This window comes from Camelus ferus, chromosome X (genome assembly GCF_009834535.1).
Source record: "Camelus ferus isolate YT-003-E chromosome X, BCGSAC_Cfer_1.0, whole genome shotgun sequence".
Lineage (NCBI taxonomy): Eukaryota > Metazoa > Chordata > Mammalia > Artiodactyla > Camelidae > Camelus > Camelus ferus.
Genome location: NC_045732.1, coordinates 90,207,544 through 90,228,459, shown reverse-complemented (window position 1 = coordinate 90,228,459; position 20,916 = coordinate 90,207,544). Strand labels below are relative to the sequence as shown.

Here is a 20,916-nt window from a genome sequence, read left to right as displayed (position 1 = left end):
ACAACCAATAAGCTTTTCAATTGTGATGCCATGCCACAAACTGAATTCTTGATACTCCTCAAACTCACTTCTCCTCAAGGAACTGAGAAAACAGGGTGTTGAATTGATCATATACATAGATATTGAAATCACCAATTGAAAAGGCTTGGAGATTTTAAACTTAGAGTCCTCAAATTGGAAAAATATGAAAAACTTTCTAATAATTAAGATATCTATGATTCTGAATCACACTTCCTTAGATGGAAGACCATTGTGCAGTGGACAACCTGAACAACCTTACATAGTGACCTTGGTTTCAAGAAGGAGGGAGAATCAAATGTTGCAAATGCCATTGAGAGATCTGGTAAGGTGCCATTATGATTTGCCCCTGGATTTGATAACATGGAGATTGTTATGGACTGAATTGTGTCCCCTCAAAATTCAGATGTTCAAGTCCTAACCTCCCCAATATCTTATGTAACTGTATTTGGAGAAAAGATCTTTAAAGAGGTGATTAAGTTAAAATGAGGTCTTTTGAGTGGATCTTAATCCAACATGGTTTGTGTCCTTATAAGAAGAGGAAATTTGGACACAGAGACACCAGACATGTGTTCTCACAAGGAGACGACCATGTGAAGACACGGCAAAAAGGCCTCCATCTACAAGCCAAAGAGACATGCTTCAGAAGAATCCAAGCCTGCTGACAATTTGAGCTTGGACTTCTAGCCTCCAGAATTGTGTGAAAAATAAATTTCTGTTGTTTAAGCTACACAGTTTGTGTTATTTTGTTGTGGCCGCCCTAGCTGACTAACATAGTGTTGCAGGAAATATGAGGGATAATTGAAGGAGTAAAGTCCTTGAGTAGGTGAGACTGATATTTGCCAGGAGCACTGATAGTTCATCCATCCACTGTAATAGGAGGGAGGGTAGGGATGCAGGTAGGTTGGTTGATTTGGAGATGGGGAGTTGACTGATCCTATTTTCTCAGTTACATAAGCAAGATCATCAGCTGAGAATGAAGAGGGTAGAGAGGAAATTGCAGATTTGATGAGAGAAGCTTATGTTTTAAATAATCTTCTGGTAAAATGGAAAAGTAAATGAACTAGGGAAATGTAGTAAGACTGCTGGGCAGTGCTAAAGGCCACTCAACATGTGAGGTAATAAGCTCAAAGTGGGTCCAGTAATCACCATTTAAATGTTTCTCAGGTCTTGTTCGGCTAGTGGAAAGTTGAATTTCACCAGGGCTGGGATTTTGGCGGCTGAAGGAAGAGTGAAGCAAGAAAGATGAGGGGATTTGCAAGGATGTCTCCCCTGGGAGTTATACTGGATTTTATTACCAGTTTTCATCAGAATCCTTTGGGGAATAAGACAATTCTACTTTTGCTTGTTGGCCAGGAATTGCTTGATCTTGAAAGTCTTGTGAGAAGACATGGTGGGGAACAGTCAACCATATGAACCATGATGGCAGAGAAAGGGAGAGAGAGCTGAATTTGCTTTCCTTGTCAGATTTCCGTATTGGTTGTCAAATGCTTTCAGGCAAAATCTAAGGGCTAAAAAAGCTAAAAGAAGGGGGAGGGTATTGCTCAGTGGTAGAGAGCGTGTTTAGCATGTACGAGGTTCAAACACCAGTACCTCCATTAAAAAAAATTAAATAAATAGATAAACCTAATTACCTCCTCCTTAATATTTTTATTATTATTGTTTTTTGAAGGCTCAGATGATGGTTAGCATTTTTCGGCAATAAACCATTTTTTAATTAGGGTATGGTACTTTGTCTTTCGTAGACATAATGCTATTGCACACTTAATAGACTACAGTAGTGCATAAACAACTTTTATATGCACTGGAACACCGAGAAATTCATGTAACTTCTTGTACTGCAACATTCCCTATACTACAGTGGTCTGGAACAGAACCCACAATATCTCAGAGCTGTGCCTGTACTTTAGAGAACTGGCTTTGTCACCAAAGAGACCCAAAGTGGAATTCAACCAATTCTAACATGTTCAAGCCTAAACTACTAGCTGTAAAAATAATACGGGTAATACCAATCTCTTAGAGTTACTGTGAGAATTATTATGAGAAAATGTTTCTAAAGGGCTGGGAGGCTGGGACCTAGTACGATCATAACCAATGCTAAGTATTAGAAAAGGAGTAGAAGTTTTTTCCAATATTGAAATCCAATCTATAACAGGAATTAAATTTCTTAGAAAATTGTCAGTTTACCTTCACTGGTCCCATCCTGTGGACATGAACTATTCCTGTTATAAAATCTGTCTATTCTAGAACCACGTCTGCTATCTCTCTGTGGTTTAAAATTTTTATCTTCATCTGACAGATCACTTCCACTGGAACTCCGAGTTATAGCTGTAATCCCACTGGTACTCTTGGATGTAGTAGGTTCTTTCTTGGGTCTAGAGGATAATTCAAGGTGCTTTTCTGTACTAGTCTTCTTTTCAGCTGTTAATGACGGAGCCCCAGCAGTCTCCTGAAAGCCTTCTGCATACCTGAGCCGTGCTTCAGAGAGGGAAGCAGCTGCCCTACGCTCCTGAGGCCTGCTCTTCTGCACCGCAGTGGGTTCTCTCCTGGAAAGGATGGGTATTCTATATCCCAATTTCTTTTTCTCTTCGCGCCGCCACAGTGGCCCCTGCGAGGCATCTCCAGGCGCGCCGCCTCCTCAAGGGTGCGCTGCCACCTCAGAGACCCCCACCAATATTTTTTAAATTAAAAAAAAAAAAAGCTAAAAGAAGTGACTTCCAATGTATCACTAGAGGCCAGATTGTCAGCTAAGTACCTCCAACACTTGATGAGCATGTCCACTCATCCTGAGAACACCTGCTTAAACTTGACCTTATAGGAAAAGTTAATGGCTTGATTGGGGATATAAATGATGACTTTTTCCAAGCTGCCCTTCCAAAAGGAGAGAATCCAATTCTCCTTGGGAAAGCAGACTATATAACCCTGGATGTCTCTGCATTATTTCTCAGCAACAGAATTTTTACATGCACCTCTGGCATTGCAAGACCTGTGGGCACGTCATTTCAAGAATGTTATATAAATGAAATCATACTGTGTGTAACTTTCTGGCATTGGCTTTTCTTTCATTCAGCATCATTCCTTTGATATGCATCCAGGTTGCTATATGTATCAATAGTTTGTTCCTTTTTGTATTGCTGAGTAGGATTCCATGATATGGATGGATCACAGTTTGTTTATCCATTTACCTGTTGAAGGAAATTCTTTGGTTTATTTCCAGTTGTTGGCTGCTACAAATGAAGTTGTTATGAACATTCATGCATAGGTTTTTATATTTTCATTTTTTTTCTGGAATAAATGACCAGGAGTGTAATTGCTGGGTTATATGGCATGTGCCATGTTTAGTTTTTTTAAGAAACTGCAAACTACTTTTCCAGAGTGGCTGTACATTTTACATTCCCACTAGCAATGTAGGAATGATTCAGTTTCTCTGCATCCTCAGTGGCATTTGGTGTTGTCACTGAGATCTCACTGTGGTTTTAATTTGCTTTTCGCCAATGGCTAATGATATTGAAGATCTTTCCATGTGTTTATTTGCCATCCAGATATCCTGTTTCATGAACTATCTGTTCATATCTTTTGCTCACTTTCTATTGGATTGGTTTTTTCCTGTTGAGTTTTGAGAATTTTAAAATGTATCCTATTTTTTTATTGAAGTATAGTTGATTTACAATGTTATGTTAGTTTCTGGTGTACACCACAGTGATTAATTTATACATATATATATTCTTTTTCATTATAAGTTATTACAAGCTTTTGGATATAGTTCCCCGTGCTATACAGTGAGTCCTTGTTGTTTATTTATTTTATATATAGTAGTTTGTATTTGCTAATCCTAAATTCCCAATTTATCCCTTCCTACTCCCTTTGCTGCCTGGTAACCATAGTTTGTTTTCTATGTCTGTGAATCTGTTTCTGTTTTGTAAATAATTTCATTTGTATCATTTTTTTAGATTCCACATATAAGTGATATCATATGGTATTTGTCTTTGTCTGACTTCACTTAGTATGATAATCTCTGGGTCCACCCATGTTGCTGCAAATGGCATTATTTCATTTTTTTTATGGCTGAGTAGTATTTCATTGTATAAAAAATGTATTTTAGATAGTAGGCCATTATCAAATATGTGGTTTGCAATAGCATCTCTCTGTCTGTAGCTTGTTTTTTCATCCTCTTCAAACAGGCTTTCACAGAGTGGAAGTTCTTAATTTTGATGAGGCTTAACTTCTTACATTATTTTTTATTCCATGCATTGTGATTTTACTGTCTTCTGAACTTCTCATTATTTCCCTAGGATAAATTCCTAAAATGAGCTTGAAGAAAATCTTTAAGCATGATAAAAAGGTCTACGTCATAAAGGGAAAGATTGGCATATTTAATTATATACAAAATTTAAAACTTCTGTATAGTAATTGTTAAGAAAGTCGTAAAATTTAAAAGACAAATACTAACTAGGGAACAATTTAAAACATATACCAAAAGGTTAATATTCTTAATAGCTACAGAGCCCTTCTAAATGAACAAGAACAAACTATATTAGGTCTCATTCGTTGCACGATATAGAAGACATAATTAAAAGGAGACTAAGCCAACTTCTGCTTCTCCCCATGAAGGGCTGTGTGGTATGGACTTGTCCTCCCGACATAAACAACTAGAAAAGTAGTTAAAATATATGAAACAGCTCTTTCCAGACATTTGATCTGGCAGACAATACAGGACTTTGATCCCCAAGAGAAGGGAAACAAATGAGGAAGAACCCTGATGGTCACTCAGATTTTTGCCTAGAAGCAAATTCAGTTCTCTGACATGGGGAGGGGCAACTTGATTGAATGCTGCTTTGAAAAAAAAATCTCTGAAAGACATTTTTAGACATAAACGGGGAAGTCTTAGTATAAACTGAAAAGTGGATGGCATCGGTGAATTATTGTTAATTTTCTTAGTTGTGATAACAAGTCTTGGGTTACGTTGAAGGCAACTGTGCATCTACTTCGTATCTCGGTGGATTTGCCTCTTCTGAACACTTCATATAAGTGAAATCATATAATACATGACCTTTTGTGACTGGCTTCTTTCACTTAGCATGATGTTTTTAAGGTTCATCTCTGTTGTAGCATGTATCAATACTTCATTCCTTTTCCTGGCTGTTCGTGGGAATGTAAATTTGTATAATCATGTTGGAAAACGATGCTTTGAATATCCCTATGAGGGTAAGGACTAACTGTAGTGGGAGCAACTGAATAAACAAGCTGAAAGGATGGCAGGTTGTGGTTAGAAAAATGTAACGTTTGAATTCATGATTCAGGAGGCAGTGAAGTTTGTGTGATGACAAAGGTCAAGATGTGATCTTGCAAGTGGCTGGCTAAAGTGGAGGTGTGTTCACTGAAGCTAATGAGACATCGTAGTCTGGGTCCAATCAGGACAGAGAAACCATGGAGGGATTTTAACAGGCAAAGGTTAACATAAAGAATTATTAACAATGACAGGGGTTGCCTAGTAAGAAGTAAAGGGAAATCTAAAAGAATATAGGAATAGCAGATGTAATCTATAATAGCAGACAATGTATGTCACTCCCCGTAGAGCTGTGATAACCCCTCTTCTCATGCACAGCTGATATCCAGTCTTTGTTAGGGAAGCGGCCATGGTGCTGAGTCAGTGGAACTTGCTGGACACCCACCCTCTGGAACTTGCTGAAAATGTGCCTCCCTAGGATGCTTCCCCTTCACGGGGGAAGTGTCTCACTACAGACACTTTGCTACAGAACCACCCAAGGGTGGTACCAGGGGAAGCTGCCACCCACTCTGCATGGAAGAAGCCAGTGCTGCAGAAGGTGAGCACTAGGAAAGTGGGGAGCCCGGCAGGACCCCATGGAGTAAGCACACAGGAAACAGGAAGTAAAACCCCTTCTTCCTGCCACGTCTTTCCACCACCATCTACCGATAAAACTTCTTATCATGCCAGCTGTCAAGGTAAAACATATTTAAAGGCCCCAGGTCCATTTTCACAGAACAGGAATAAAGAGGGGCTGAGAGGTACTACATCAGGTACAGGTACAGGAGGTCAGGGAACTGTGTGGTCATGACTTTGGATCGTTGTTCTTGTGGATAGTGAAATATCGCAGGGGTTGGCAGATATTGTGATGGAGTGAAAGGTTATGAACATACTTGTTTCTCCAAGTGTGCCTTTGGTCCACCTGCATCAGAATCAAGGGGGTACTTTAATAATACAGATTCCTTTATCTTACCACAGGTCTCCTGAACTAGAGTATTAGTGAATTGGGCCCCCAAATCTTTTTAACAAGTGCCCCAGTCGATTTAAAATTAAAAAAATTAACTATGAATATTTCAAATACACAAAAGTAAGGAAAATAGGATATATAATAGGTTCCAGTACACCCAGAAACCAGTTTTAACAAATGTTAACATTTGCCTTGTTTCCTGCAGGTCTTTTTATTTTTAATATAATATTACCTATTTTGGCTCAAGTTCCACTCTCATTTCTTTCTCCTCCCTCCCTCACAAGAGGTGACTATTTTTGTATATTGTCATTTGTAAATCACTGCTTTAGGCGCTGGAAAGCTTTTGAGAGTTTCTGAGCAGGGATGTTCCATTATTAAAGAGCAACCAAATGGTGCTCGGCCAGACAATTCATTAGGACGAGAGGATGGAGGTGGGAAAGCCAGTGAGGAGGCAGGTTCAGTGGCCCAGGATGTGTGGTACCAAGGACCTGAAGCAGAGCGAGAGACCTTTGCTCTTTTCAAAGCCTGCTCTTTGTGCCTCTGTGACCTCCAGTCTTTTGACCCTCCACTCCGTTCCCCCTTCATCAGCTCCTTCCCACTGCCCTTGCTTCCCTACCCAGTGTGGGTTCCACGCTCAGTCATTTCTTCCATGTGCTTGCTACTGTCCTGGAATTCCTTGCTTTCTTGACATTTGACCATATCAACCATAAGTTTCAATCTTTATACTAGTAGAACTGTTTCTTCTGCCTGGGGGAGGTAGCCTTGCCTTTCTGATTTACTTTATTACTTAGAGTAATTTGCTCTGGCAACTGTCTAAAATGAGGCAGCTTTTCATCCAGGTGACCCCAGTGGGCTCAAGCCTATTTTGAACTGGGCTGGATTCCTGAAAGTACTCAGGATTTGTTCTTTATCAAAAGGTGTGAGATGTCAATGATATTGCCATATTTGTTTGTCTATAGAGTATAATTTTGATGAGCAGTTGTGAAAACTGGCCAAACGAGATATGAAAATGTGTTTAAGCAGTTCAGAGGTAAGAATTTCATTGATCAACACATGGATTTTGTTTTTATTTTCATTACATAGATTTGGCCATGGGTCCAAAATCAATTAAAACTTTTGATTGGCTATACTTATTTTGCTCATAAATATGGTTATATCAAACCAAACATTTAGAGGGCAAATCTTTGTTCTAGAACTATGGATAGACACAACATGGATGAATCTCAGAGTGATGATGTTAAGTGCAAGAAGTCAGACAAAAGAAGTTTCCATGAGATCCGCTTTCATTTATACAAGATTCTAGAAAATGTAAATTAATCCATAGAGACTGAAAGGGGCTTGTTGGTTGTCTGGGATTTGGGGAGAAGGGAGGGAAGATGGGATTGAAAGGGCACAAGAACACTTTTGGGGGGTGATGGAAAGTCTTATCTGAATTGTGTGTGTGTGTGTGTGTGTGTGATTGTATCACAGAGTATATACATAGGTCAAAATTCATTAAATCTTACATCTTAAATATGCCCAATTTATTATGTCAATTATATCTCAATAAAAGTATAAAAATCATTAGCAAGGAAAAAATGTTTTGAGCCATTAAGACATTTACTGTGTACCAGGCACTCTGCTGAGGACAGTGTTCAACAAGGCAAACTAGACCCCTTTTCTAGGAAGGGTGCCTTCTGTGGAGGAGACAGATCAACAGGTGATAACAGTAAAGTCTGGGAAGCATTACAACAGGGTAAGGAGGGGAGGCTTTGAAAACATTTAGCAGGATTATCTAAGCTGATTATTTTTTAAATTTTGGTATATATATATTTTTTATTGAAGTATAGTCAACTTACAATGTTGTGTCAATTTCTGGTGTACAGCACAATGCTTCAATCATACATGAACATACATATATTTGTTTTCATATTCTTTTTCACCACAAGTTACTACAAGATATTGAATATAGTTCCCTGTGCTATACAGTATGAACTTGTTGTTTACCTATTTTATATATATTAGTTAGTATCTGCAAATCTAGAATTCCCAATTTATCCCTTCCCATCCCTTCCCCCCTGGTAACCACAAGTTTGTTTTCTAGGTCTGTGAGTCTCTTTCTGTTTTGTAAATAAGTTTGTTTGTCTTTTTTATTAGATTCCACATATGAGTGATATCATATAGTATTTTTCTTTCTCTTTCTGGCTTACTTCACTTAGAATGACATTCTCCAAGACCATCCATGTTGCTGCAAATGGCAGTGTTTTATTCTTTTTATGGCTGAGTAGTATTCCATTGTATAAATATACCACAACTTCTTTATCCAGTCATCTGTTGATGGACATTTAGGTTGTTTCCATGTCTTGGCTATTGTATACAGTGCTGCTATGAACATTGGGGTGCATGTATCTTTTTGAATTAAGATTTCCTCTGGATATATGCCCAGGAGTGGGATTGCTGGATCATATGGTAAGTCTATTTTTAGTTTTTTGTGGAATCTCCATACTGTTTTCCATAACAGCTGCACCAAACTACTTTTGGAAGAGTATGAGAAGTATTGGTATGAGCTCTTCTTTGTATGCTTCATAGAATTCCCCAGTGAAACCATCTGGTCCTGGACTTTTGTTTGTAGGGAGGTTTTTTTTTTTATTACTGATTCTATTTCATTTCTAGTGATTGGTCTGTTCAAATGATCTATTTCTTCATGATTCAGTTTTGGTGGACTGTATGTTTCTAGAAAGTTGTCCATTTCTTCTAAGTTGTCCAGTTTATTGCCATATAGTTGTTTCTGGTGTTCTCTTATGATTTTTTGTATTTCTGTGGTGTTGGTTGTAATTTCTCCATTTTCATTTCTTACTGTGTCTGTTTGTGCCCTCTCTCTTTTCTTCTTGGTGAACCTGGCCAGAGGTTTGTCAATTTTGTTTACTCTTTCAAAAACCAGCTCTTGGTTTGGTTGATGTTTTTCTATTGTTTTCTTAATCTCTAGTTTATTTATTTCCTTTTGTGCCCAAGTGTGTGGCCTACCCTAGAGAATGTTCCATGAGTGCTTGAAAAGAATGTACATTCTGTTTTGGGGGATGTAATGTCCTAAAAATATCAACAAAGTCCAACTCTTCTATTGTGTCATTCAGTATCTCTGTTGCCTTATTGATTTTCTGTCTGGAAGACCAGTCCAGTGATGTTTAAGCTGATTATTTGGTCGTCGATCCCTAAAGCTGTGTTGAAAAGGATTCTGAGGCTTAGCAGGATCCCATGCACGGGGAGGGAGCAGTGATGGGGAGTACCATGAATTTGCCAATACAAGGCTATATTGTTAAAGTTGGCCTTATCAGAAATCTCCTAATTATATGACTATTTCAACTGGTTTTGAAAACATTTGAGAAAAGTGAAGATTTCTGGTTATAGACCATTTTTTTTCCCAGCATTTTTAAGGCCAAGTGTTTCTTATTGGGGAAACATCAACCTTCCAGACTGTAGCGTAGACAGAGGACAAGTGTTCTTTTGTTCTCAAAAATTCTGTTTTCAAGTGCTTTTTACCCTCTTCTGTGACTGTGTCTGAGCCTTTGCTGAGGGTACTGCAGCTGGATTGTGTAGTGGAACCAGGTCCAGAAAAAGAATCGCTAAAGAATGCAAGTAAACAGGATGTCAGATGTTATCCTATTTCCCTAAACATAGCTTTTCGGCTGCAGAGTAAAATGCCATTCTTCTAGCTTGTGTGTATACACAGCGATGGCTGACAGCAGGCACATCTTCATTTGCTTGGCATGCTGTCACTGTGCCACTCGATGTGTTTTGCAAGGCATGATTGTGACACATCATCTTGGTGAGACCGTATGAGGACATCTGGCCATTGCTTGGAAGAATTATCCCAGCCTACCTTCTCTGAGCCCTGTTGTGCCAGCACAGCACCCCACGAGGCTCAGATCTGTCTGACCTCCGAGCCAGTTGGCATCTTCCTCTTGACAGAAGCCAGATCTTCACTGGGGCTAGACTATTTATTGACAGTGTTTTCCCAGGCTGGCCCATGAGTATCTCATTTCCAAGGTCCCCTGAAGTGCTGGCTCACCTCTGGTTCCCCGGAGCATTTGCTTCCTTCTCTCTCCTCCCTCCCCTGCATCCTCCTCACTTCCTTCCCTTACAGCTGCTTGCACCGTTGGGGTTTTTTTTTTTTCTTTTTGCGTGTGTGTGTGTGTGTGTGTGTGTGTGTGTGTGTATTTCTTCTTCTTCTTCTTTTTTATCCTAATGAATTTGTTTTGCAGATTTTTGACAAAGAAATCCAGCGTTATCCAGGATTTTTTCCATTCAATTTCCCCATCTTTGAGTGTGATATCTGGAGTTTTCAAATCCCCTGATTTGTCTAAGAAAAGTTGTTTTAGAGCTTTGCTCTGCAAGCACCAGAAGAGAACTCATAAAAAGGAAGACGACAGCAGATGCAATCACGGATGTGGCTTAGTCCTTGCAGCTGCCCCAGAGAGCTGTTCGGCGGGTACGGTCCTCAGTAATGAATCCCGAAGAGCGAATTGTAACATGGCTCATATCCTTGGGAGTATTAGATTCCCCCAAAAAGACCGTCTGTGATCCGGAGGAGTTCTTGAAGTCCTCACTGAAAAATGGGGTCGTTCTATGCAAACTCATCAACAGACTTAAGCCTGGCTCAGTAGAAAAGGTAAGGGAACTTTGCTTACCACCAGGGAGCGGCAGTCATTAACTCTGGAGATTTCCAATTGCCAGAGTACAGGGACACTGCAACTTTCATCTCTAAGACTTAGATATTCTTTCTTACTGCTTTTTTTGTGTGTGAGTGTGTGGCTGGAAAAAGTCAGAAAGTGAAATGTTATCCTTTAGGAATTGGCCACCAAATATTAGTATGTGAAAAACCTGTTACACTGCTGGTACCGGGGACACGGAGAACGCCCGTGTCACAAGCTTGCTCTGTCATAGAGATGCCTGTTACACCTCCCCGGGTACCGAGGACATGTTTTGAACTTAGGGTCCGAAGAGCCTGTGGACTAACAGGACAATTTCTAACAGAGATTGATGGTGCTTACTGACAATTTGGCTAAAATCAATGTAGATTTTCTTCTCAAAGAAATAAGGAGGAGGAGGAAAGAGAGGCTATTTAGCAACCAGGAGAAATAATCCAACGTGTTACATCAGGTTTGTTAAAACAATAGAAGCCAAACGTATGTTTCGAATGCAACGTGTGTTCAAAGTGAAACTAACCTTACTCTCTTCCAAAAATTCAAAATTTTGAATGTTGGAAACCCATGATCATGAGGATGGATAATTTCTAAAGTGGGCACTTTTTATAAGTGTAACGGCAGTGCCCTATAATTATTTTCTTAAGGTCAGCCGGGACTTTGACTGGGAGTAGGTGTCTCTTGCCTCCTTGAATCAGTTTGTATTCTTCTTGAACAAAGTGATTTACTTATAACGTCTCAAACTTAAAAAACAGTGATGAAAAGGTGGGAAATTGTTGAGAAATGTGATCAAATGTAGAGAACAGCAAAGGGGAAATATAATTTTTAATAAATTATCATGAGGAGGACGGAGGGAGGTAATAGGTTGAGAGCAGGAACCAAGATAAAAAAAGTTGTCTGGGGCTCTGTAATTTGCTATCACCAGGCTTTGGCAGAAAGCAGGAGAAAAAATTTGTAAGTAGAGATGGCTTGGGACTAAGGGTTTGGTGACATTTGAAACAAGACCGACCGTTTAGATTTTTGCATCACTTCCTTCAGCGGTTAATTTCTCTTCCTGGAGATAGCAATGTTGCCTCTGCCTTAAAAAGCCTGCCTTATCTAGTTAAAAGCGCAGGATGAATATAGTATGCCTGGCATGGGGTGACAGTCTCCAAGTGACATTTGACTATGTTTCTCTAGTACTGTCTGGAGCCCCAAACCGAAGCCGACTGTACCAGCAACATCAACGACTTCCTGAAAGGATGTGCAGCCCTTCAAGTGGAGGTGAGCCCAGCCAGGTTGCCTTCCTTGTCGTCTTTGTCTTCGTTTCATTCTGCTAATGAAGACGGTGCTGTAGTCAAAGTACTTGCTTTATTTTCATGGTTAAACAGTGGCATCTTTTGGAATCCACGGTTAAGATCAGTGGCCCCCAGTTGTGGCTTGCTAGTTTGTCTTTTCCAGAAACCAGTTCCAGAACAAAACAAAATCAAAATTCAAAATATGATACCTTTAAAAAACAGCATCCAAGCCCTGAAGGCAGGCTTCCGGTGCCAGAGCTTGTGCGGCATCCGTACTAAGTGGTAGCAAAAGTGGGCCACTGGCTGCTGCAGAGGGGATTCCCTCTGATTAGCCCAAACTGGGAAGAGTGGGAAGATTTTTCTCACTTTTTCCTATGAACACTTTACAGCAGAGGCCTTAAAGAGCTGAGAGAAGCTGGCCCTGGGGTACACATTGTATGTTAAATTATGTTGCACTATTTTATGTTACATGGAGCCTTACAGTATGTATAGGGGGTGTTGCTGAGAAGGAGCTGAGACTTTCACCCATGTGTCGAATTATTTAATGTCTTTGAGCCTCAGTGTTTTTATCTGTAAAATGGACACAATAATAGCTACTTCAGGGGGTCGTTTGAAGGATCCAATGAGATACTGCATAATAATTTAGAGCTAAGAGCTCCAATGTCCAAGGATCTATATGGTAATGTATGGAGAACGTTCAGCACAGGACCAAGGACATAAGAAATGTAGAGATGCGTTAATGGTCTTATTTGTGGAGAAGTATTAGTAGTGATTTGATCCTGGACTCTGGTGTTAGACTGCGTAGGTTCAAATCTCAGTTTTCTCTCACTAGTAGCTTTGTGACCTTGAGCATGTTACTTAAGGATGCCTCTATGCCTCAGTCTCCCCACCTGTAAAATGGGAATAAGAGCAGCACTTGTCTCATAGGATTGGCATGAGATTTCAGTGAATTCATGTCCCCGGAAGAGGGCGTGGCTCACAGTAAGTCTTCTCCAAGGGTTAGCTATTTAGGAGTGGCAGTACAAGTACCTTTGCCCCAGATAAACTTTGCTTCCTTCAGAATTTTTCCAAAAGTTAGCATCAGGCCACGCTGGTTTCAGAATATTTTATTCCAGGTTTCCCTGTTGCCTAATTTTAGCTCTGTGTGTGTGTGTGTGTGTCTGTGTCTATGTGTGTCTCTGTGTCTGTGTGTGTGTGCACAGTATGGACACATGGGTGTATGTGGCTTTTGAGGTAAGTGTAACTTGAGACCGCTCTGTACCCCTGATGGAATGATGTCTGCTATGAACAGGTCATGGTATTTTTTTATTTGTCAAATAAAAATATGGTGAGGTTGCCAATGATTTCTGCACTCTGAAGCTGCCAGAAGGTATACTGAGCTTCTTTACAGCTCTAAGAATACTAGGTGATACAGAAACACCTCCTGGGTCTGGCATTGTTGGAGAATGAGTCGTTTCACAGAAGTGGATTTTTCTGATAACTAAATGCTTACTCTCTTAAGCTCTCATGCTTAAAATATTTGTATCCACTTTGGATACAAATCTCTTGAAAAAAGTAGAACATAATTTTCATTTCTTAACTGAAAGGCACCAGGCATATTTTTATCTCTTTTGATAATCTGAACATCAGATGAATATTGTAAGGAGGGCATGTCTGGCACCCTGGTTAAGCACATACCTTCTCCAGTTTGACAGACAGACTTGGGTCAGAGTCTTGGCTTGGTCATTTACTGACTGTGTGCCTCTGGAAAAAGTTACTTGACCTCTCTCCACTCCAGTTTTCTTATCTATATAACGGAGATATTAATAATATCCACTGTATAGGATTGTTTTAAGGATCAAATGAGATAATGCATTTAAGGCACTTAATATGTCACTGCAAATAAGATCGGCCCAATAGCTGCTCGCTCTAGGTAGTGCTGTCTGCAACATTATACCTGTGATGGGTGTGTGGTGGTCATCTTGAGGTTCTCATAAGGTCACTATATAAGGAATGGGACTGACAGCTGAGCTGGGGTGCACCCAGCACTCAAGAATACTGCCCATCCAGTCTCAAGATCCCAGGTAGCTAGGAGACACACCTAAACACAAATATTTGCAAATTAAAAAATTATTTTAAAATGGAATATATGTGCTATATACAACATTGTGTAAATGTAAGGTGTACAATGTGTTACTTTGATCCAGTCAGATATTGTAATATGATTGTGATACTTAAACCACATCACGTAAGCATAGTAAAGTATTGTCTGTGTTCACTGGAGTGGGCTTTAGGTCACTAAGACATATTTACTACTGTTGAAAATTTGTAACCTTGAACAATGTCAGTTTTTGTCCCCCCACCTCCCACCCCGTGGCAACCACCATTTGACCCTCTGTTTTTTATGACTTTGACTTTTTTAGATTCCATATATGAGATCCTGCAGTGTTTGTCTTTCTCTGTCAGACTTATCTCACTTAGCATAATGTGCTCAATGTCCATCCCTTTTGTACCAAATGGCAGAATGTGCTCTTTTCTCATGACCAAATAATAGTCCATTGTGTATGTATACCACATCTTTTTTTTTTAAATTGAAGCATGGTTGACTTAAAATGTTGTGTTATCTTCAGGTGTACAGCAAAGTGATTTGTTTTTTTTATACATATATTCTATATATGTATGTGTGTATATATATATATGTGTGTGTGTGTGTGTATATATATTCTTCTTTTTTGATTCTTTTCCATTATAGTTTATTATAAGATATTGAATATAGTTCCCTGTGCTATACAGTAGGACCTTGTTATTTATCTATTTTATGTAATATAGTGTGTATTGCTAATCCCGTACCCCCAATTTATACCTCTCCCTGCCCCTTCCCCTGTGGCAAGCATGTGTGTGTTTTCTATGTCTGTGAGTCTGTTTCTGTTTTGTAAATAAGTTCACTTGTAATATTTGTATCTTTTTGAATTAGAGCCTTTGTCTTTTCCGGATATATGCCCAGGAGTAGGATTGCTGGATCATATGGTAACTCTATTTTTAGTTTTTTTAAGGAACCTCCATACTGTTCTCCATAGTGAATACACCAATTCACATTCCTATCAACAGTGTAGGAGTGCTCCCTTTCCTCCGCACCCTCTCCAGCATTTATTATTTGTAGACTTTTTGATGGTGGCCATTCTGACCGGTGTGAAGTGGTACCTCACTGTGGTTCTGATTTGCATTTCTCTTATTATTAGTGATGTTGAGCATCTATTCATGTGCCTGTTAGCCATCTTATATCACATCTTTGTTTTTATCCATTCATCCTTTGATGGGCATTTAGGTTGTTTCCATATCTTGTCACTTTAGATAGAGTATCTCTCAGGCCTAAAGTACCTAGCACAGTGCCTAGTATAGGACATGCTTTATACATTTTTGTTGATGCTAGAAAACTGATAATGTACAAAAAGCAAGAAGAGCAGGGCTTGATTATTGCCAAGAACACACTATTATTTTATATAAAGAAAGAGTGCCAGCTTGAAATGGTCAGTTTGGAAATGTAGAAAAATGAAGTCGGGGACACAGCAGCACCCTGACAGTTCTGAGTGTTGGCTGTGGGGCGTGGTGACCATATTAAAGAGCTGCTGCTTTCTGACCCTCTGGGTGGCCAGTTGGCCTTTCCAAGTGACCTCCATCTCTGTGTTCTCATATGACTCTAGTGTCCTAGGGTCTCTACAGGATCACTCAGCTAGCAGCTGGTCAGGGAAGTCTGCTGAGACACCTGGGAGACAAAGGTGTCTCTGAAGCCCCTCCCAAACTTTCATAGTATATATTTTTTTAATATTCCCCCTTTTTCTTTTTTAAAATTTAATTTAAAATTTTTTTTATTGAATGAGTCTTTAAATTCTATCGTGCTTTGCAATTCTCAAGAGTTTCACACACATGATTTCATAATAATCCCAGGATAACCCTCTTTTTCCCTCTACCCCTTTACTGTCCCCCCTCCTCCCCTCTCTCCACTGGTAACCACTAGTTTGTTCTCTATATCTATGAGTCTGTGTCTTTTTTGTTTTATTCACTAGTTCGTTGTATTTTTTAGATTCCACATATAAGTGATATCATACAGTATTTGCCTTTCTCTGTCTGACTTATTTCACTTAGCATAGTGCCCTCCAAGTCCATCCATGTTGCTGCAAATGGAAAAATTTCATTCTTTTTATGGCTGAGTAATTTTCCATTATATTTATATATCTATATCTATATCTATATCTATATCTATATCTAAAACATCTTTATCCATTCATCTATTGATGGACACTTAGGTTGCTTCCATACCTTGGCAATTGTAAATAATGCTGCTATAAACATGGGGGTGCATGAATCTTTTCAAAATAGTGTTTTTGTTTTTTTCAGATATATACCCAGGAGTAGAATTACTGGGTCATATGGTAGTTCTACTTTTACTTTTTTGAGAAACCTCCATACTATTTTCCACAATGGCTGCACCAATTTACATTCCCACCAACAGTGTACAAAGATTCCCTTTTCTCCACATCTTCGCCAGCATTTGTTATTTGTGTACCTTTTGATGATAGCCATTCTGACAGGTGTGAGGTGATACCTCATTGTGGCTTCGGTTTGCATTTCCCTGATGATTAGTGATGTTGAACATCTTTTCATGTGCTTGTTGGCCATCTGCATTTCCTCTTTGTAGAAATGTCTATTCAGTTCTTCTGCCTGTTTTTTAATTGGGTTGTTTGTTTTGATATTGAGTTGTATGAGCTGTTTATATATGCTGGATATTAACTCCTTATTGGTCATATCATTTGCAAATATTTTCTCCTATTCAATAGATTGTCTTTTCATTTTGTCAATGGTTTCCTTTGCTCTGCAAAAGCTTTTAAGTTTCATGAGATCCCATTTGTTTATTTTAGCTTTTATTTCCTTTGCTTTAGGAGATAGACACCCCCCACACACACACACACCAGTTGCTGTGATTTATGCCAAAAGAGCGTTCTGCCTATGTTTTCCTCTAGGAGTCTTACAGTATCCGGTCTGACATTTACATCTTTAATCCATTTTGAGTTTCTTTTTGTATATGATGTTAGAAATTTTCTAATCTCATTCTTTTGCATGTAGCTGTCCAGTTTCCGCAGCACCACTTATTGACGATACATCTTTTTTCCATTGCTTATTCTCACCTCCTTTGTTATAGATTAATTGACCATAAGTGTATGGGCTTATTTCTGGGCTCTCTATTCTGTTCCATTGCTCTATGTGTCTGTTTTTGTGCCAGTACCATACTGTTTTGATGACTGTAGCTTTGCAGCATAGCCTGAAATCAGAGAGTGTGATTCCTCCAGCTCTGTCCTTTCTCAAGATTGTTTTGACTATTCAGGGTCTTTGTGTTTCCATACAAATTTTAAAATTATTTGTTCCAGTTCTGTGAAAAATGTCATTGGTATTTTGATGATAGTATCTTTTGAAACACTAAAATTTTTAAATTTTAATGAAGTCAAATTCATCTATTTTTTCTTTTGTTGCTTGCCTAATGCAAGGTCATGAAGATTTACTCATATGTTTTCTTCTAAGGATGTTAAAGTTTTACCTGTTATATTTAGTTCTTTGATCCATTTTGAATTAATTTTTGTATATGGTGTGAGGTAGGGTCTGAATTCATTCTTTTGCTTGTGGATATCCAGTAGGCTCAACACTATTGGCTGAAAAGACAATTCTTTTCCCCACTGAACTGATTAATGTAGATCTGTAGGAAGTTTTCAAATTGAAAAGCATGCATCTTCCAACACTGGTCTTCATTTTCAAAATCATTTTGTCTATTCTGGATCCCTTGTGTGCCCATATGAATTTTAAGATCAGCCTGTCCATTTCTGAAAAAAAGTCAGTCGGAATTTGGATAGGGATTGTGTTCAGTCTGTATATTGCTTTGGGGAATCTCATCATCTGAACAATATTAAGTCTTTGGAACCATAAACACAGGGTGTCTTTCCATTGATTTGGGGTCTTTAAAATTTCATTCAGCAATGTTTTGTCATTTTCTGTGTACATGCCTTTTACCTCCTTGGTTCATTTTATTCCAAAGTACTTTATTCCTTTTGATACTATTGCAAATGGAATTGTTTTCTTTAATTTCATATTTGGATTGTTCATTGCAAGCATATAGAAATACGACAGATTTCTATATCTTGATCTCGTATCTTGATCTCGTGTCCTTCAGCTTTGTTTAATTTGTTCATTAATTCCAATAGTTTTTGGACTTTTTGTGGCTTTCTTGTATAAGGTCATGTCATCTGTGCAGAGAGATACTTTTACTTCTTCCTTTCCAATCTGGATGCTTTTTATTTCACTTTCTTGACTAATTTGCCTGGCTAGAGCCTTCAGTACAGTGTTGAATAGAAGTGATAAAGGTGGACACCGTAGTCTTATTTTTGATCTTAAGGGGAAGCCTTCGATCTTTCACCATTAAGTATCATGTTAATTGTGGGTTTTAATAGATGCTCTTTGTCAGGTTGAAGGCGTTCCCTTCTCTTCCCAGCTTTTGAGTGTTTTTGAAAGGGTACCAGATTTTGTCAAATGCTTTTTCTGCATCTGTTAAGATGACCATTGATTTTGTCCTTTATTATACTGATATATTGTATTACATTGATTAATTTTCATATGTTAAATCAATCTTACATTCCTGGGGTAAATACCAGTGGGTCATGTTGTATATGCAGAGATTTGGACACATCTGTGATTATTCTTGAAGTATCTTTCTTCATAGAAATGGAGTTACTGTGTCAAAATTTGATACTTTTGAATTCCCCTCCAAAAATGCTCTATGACATTATATTCCCACCAGTAATGTAGAAAGTGCCTTCTTCCTCATGTCCCTGGTGGCCCTGGATATTATCTATCTTTAATGTTTGCTAAAATGTTGGGTGAAAATGGTATTTCATTTATTGCTATAATTTGAACTTCATGATTCCTAGTGAGTTGGGCATCTCTCATCCCTTTATAGTTCATTTTGTATTTCCTTTTCTGTGAACCAGATACATCTTTCTTACTTATTTACAGAATGGAGAGGGCAGGGAAGACACTCAGGCCTCAAGAGAAAATTTTCCAGAATGTATGGGAAAATCTTCATGTCTAGGTGGAGTGTCACTGACGTGACCAGCTAGTCCCTTGACAACACTGTTCTCATAATGGTAGTTTTGTTTTTGTTCTGCCTTTGAACTTGGTGCGAGTCAGGGATACAGTTCTTGTGATCCGTTGAGAGTGGCCTGGGCGGTACCTCTCTGACAGTGTTGTCCTGGCTCCAGCCCCATGAATGACGGGTCTGTCCAAGCTCTAGTCTTGTGGCTTTCCTTTCAGCCAGGCTTTTCCCCGCCTCTTCGCCTCATCCGCAGCAGGTACTGCTGCTTCATCATGTGCCACTCTTACTAGCAACCTATTGCCAGGCATACCCTGCCAGCTCCTATTCTGCTCCTGGGCCAAACCTACTTTGTAAAAAGATGTTTTGTTTGTGGCTGATTTTACTGAATGTGGATGAGGCTCAGTTAGTACTTCTTTTTCTCTTTCTCTTTCTCACCTCTTCCTCCTCTTCCTGCTCCTTTTTCTTCCCCTGCTCCTCCTCCTTCTCTCTTTCTTTCTCTCTCACCAACTGGTATCAGTACGACTTTTTCGTTGCCCCCATCCGCTCACAGCCTCCTGTCTCCCTGAGTCACTCCATCTGCCTTGTCACTGGAACAGCATGGGTGCCCTCCGCAAAGTGGGGCCTGTGGGATGGACGATTTGCCATTTCCCAGGGGCTGCTCTGCAAGGAAGTAGTTCTAGAAGGAAAGCAGCTCTACTAATGATCGGGAGTCAAGGCTAAATCTCCCAGCTCGAGGAGAGCAAAACGTCCCTGGAGCAGTGAGGCATAAGGCCAGGCAACCAAGCAGTAGCTGCCATGGGTATCGGGAGACCTTCCTTCAGACCCTGAACCTGCCACTTTCTCCCAGAGAAGTCAGAGTCCTCTTCCCTAGGCCTCGGTTGACTCATTCGTAAAATGAAGAGACTGGAGTAAGGATTGGTAATGCCTCACTGTTGGACACTGTTTTTAACTGGCCCGTTTCCATCAGTTTCCGCTGGGGAAAGCTTTGTATATTTAGCTGCTCAATTTGAGCTAGTGGGAAGACTAAAGAGGATTTGGTAAGTTTTTGGTCCTTTCTTTTTTTTTTTTCTTTTCCTGTTGAGCCAGTCTGACACTCCTACTGGAATTTCCTTGAGTTCCTTTAAATGACACCCATGACTCTGGCTATCCTGATCTACCGACTGCATTGTCTTTCTGTAAAAAATGGACTTCAAGTAAGGTAGTAAATATTTCCCATCAGTCACAAAGCTTTTCATTCACCCTCAAAGAGACTATTTGATGTGGGGCCTGCTGTCAGAGAGTCCGGGAAGGGCATCCAGGATAGTTCGGGGAAGGGAGGGATGTGTAGGGCCCCTGGAGAGTGCTTTCTTGCTGGGGTGTCTCAGCCCCTCAGCAGAGAGCCTGGGAGGTCCGAGCTGCGTCCGGGGCAGGAGGAGGAAGAGGGCCACTGGGCGAGGCTGCTCGGCGAGGCCGGGATTCAGCCCGAGGCTCTGGCGGTGGCCCGCCGCAGGCTAGGCGGCGGCAGCCCTGGGCTCGGGGCCGAGCCGGGTGGCAGCAGCATGCGCAGTGTGGCCGCCGCCGCTGCTCCGCGGCTTCTGCTGCTGCCACGGCTACCC

At 39.8% G+C, this 20,916-nt stretch overlaps 1 protein-coding gene across 7 annotated transcripts in view; it reads left to right on the top strand.

Moving 5' to 3' along the window:
• Positions 1 to 10,468: 10,468 nt before the first annotated feature.
• ARHGEF6 (Rac/Cdc42 guanine nucleotide exchange factor 6) overlaps positions 10,469 to 20,916 on the top strand; it is a 95,439-nt gene continuing 84,991 nt past the window's right edge. For 6 of the 7 annotated variants that reach the window (XR_004318240.1, XM_032475834.1, XM_032475833.1 and 3 more), the window contains exons 1-2: positions 10,717 to 10,896; positions 12,110 to 12,193. Coding sequence is in view for 6 of the 7 variants with exons in the window: in XM_032475834.1 (XP_032331725.1) it covers positions 10,732 to 10,896; positions 12,110 to 12,193 (249 nt within the window). In the remaining variant the exon portion in view is untranslated. Of the gene's footprint in view, positions 10,897 to 12,109; positions 12,194 to 20,916 lie in introns of all 7 variants that reach the window. The other variant, XM_032475832.1, reaches the window with a different exon arrangement.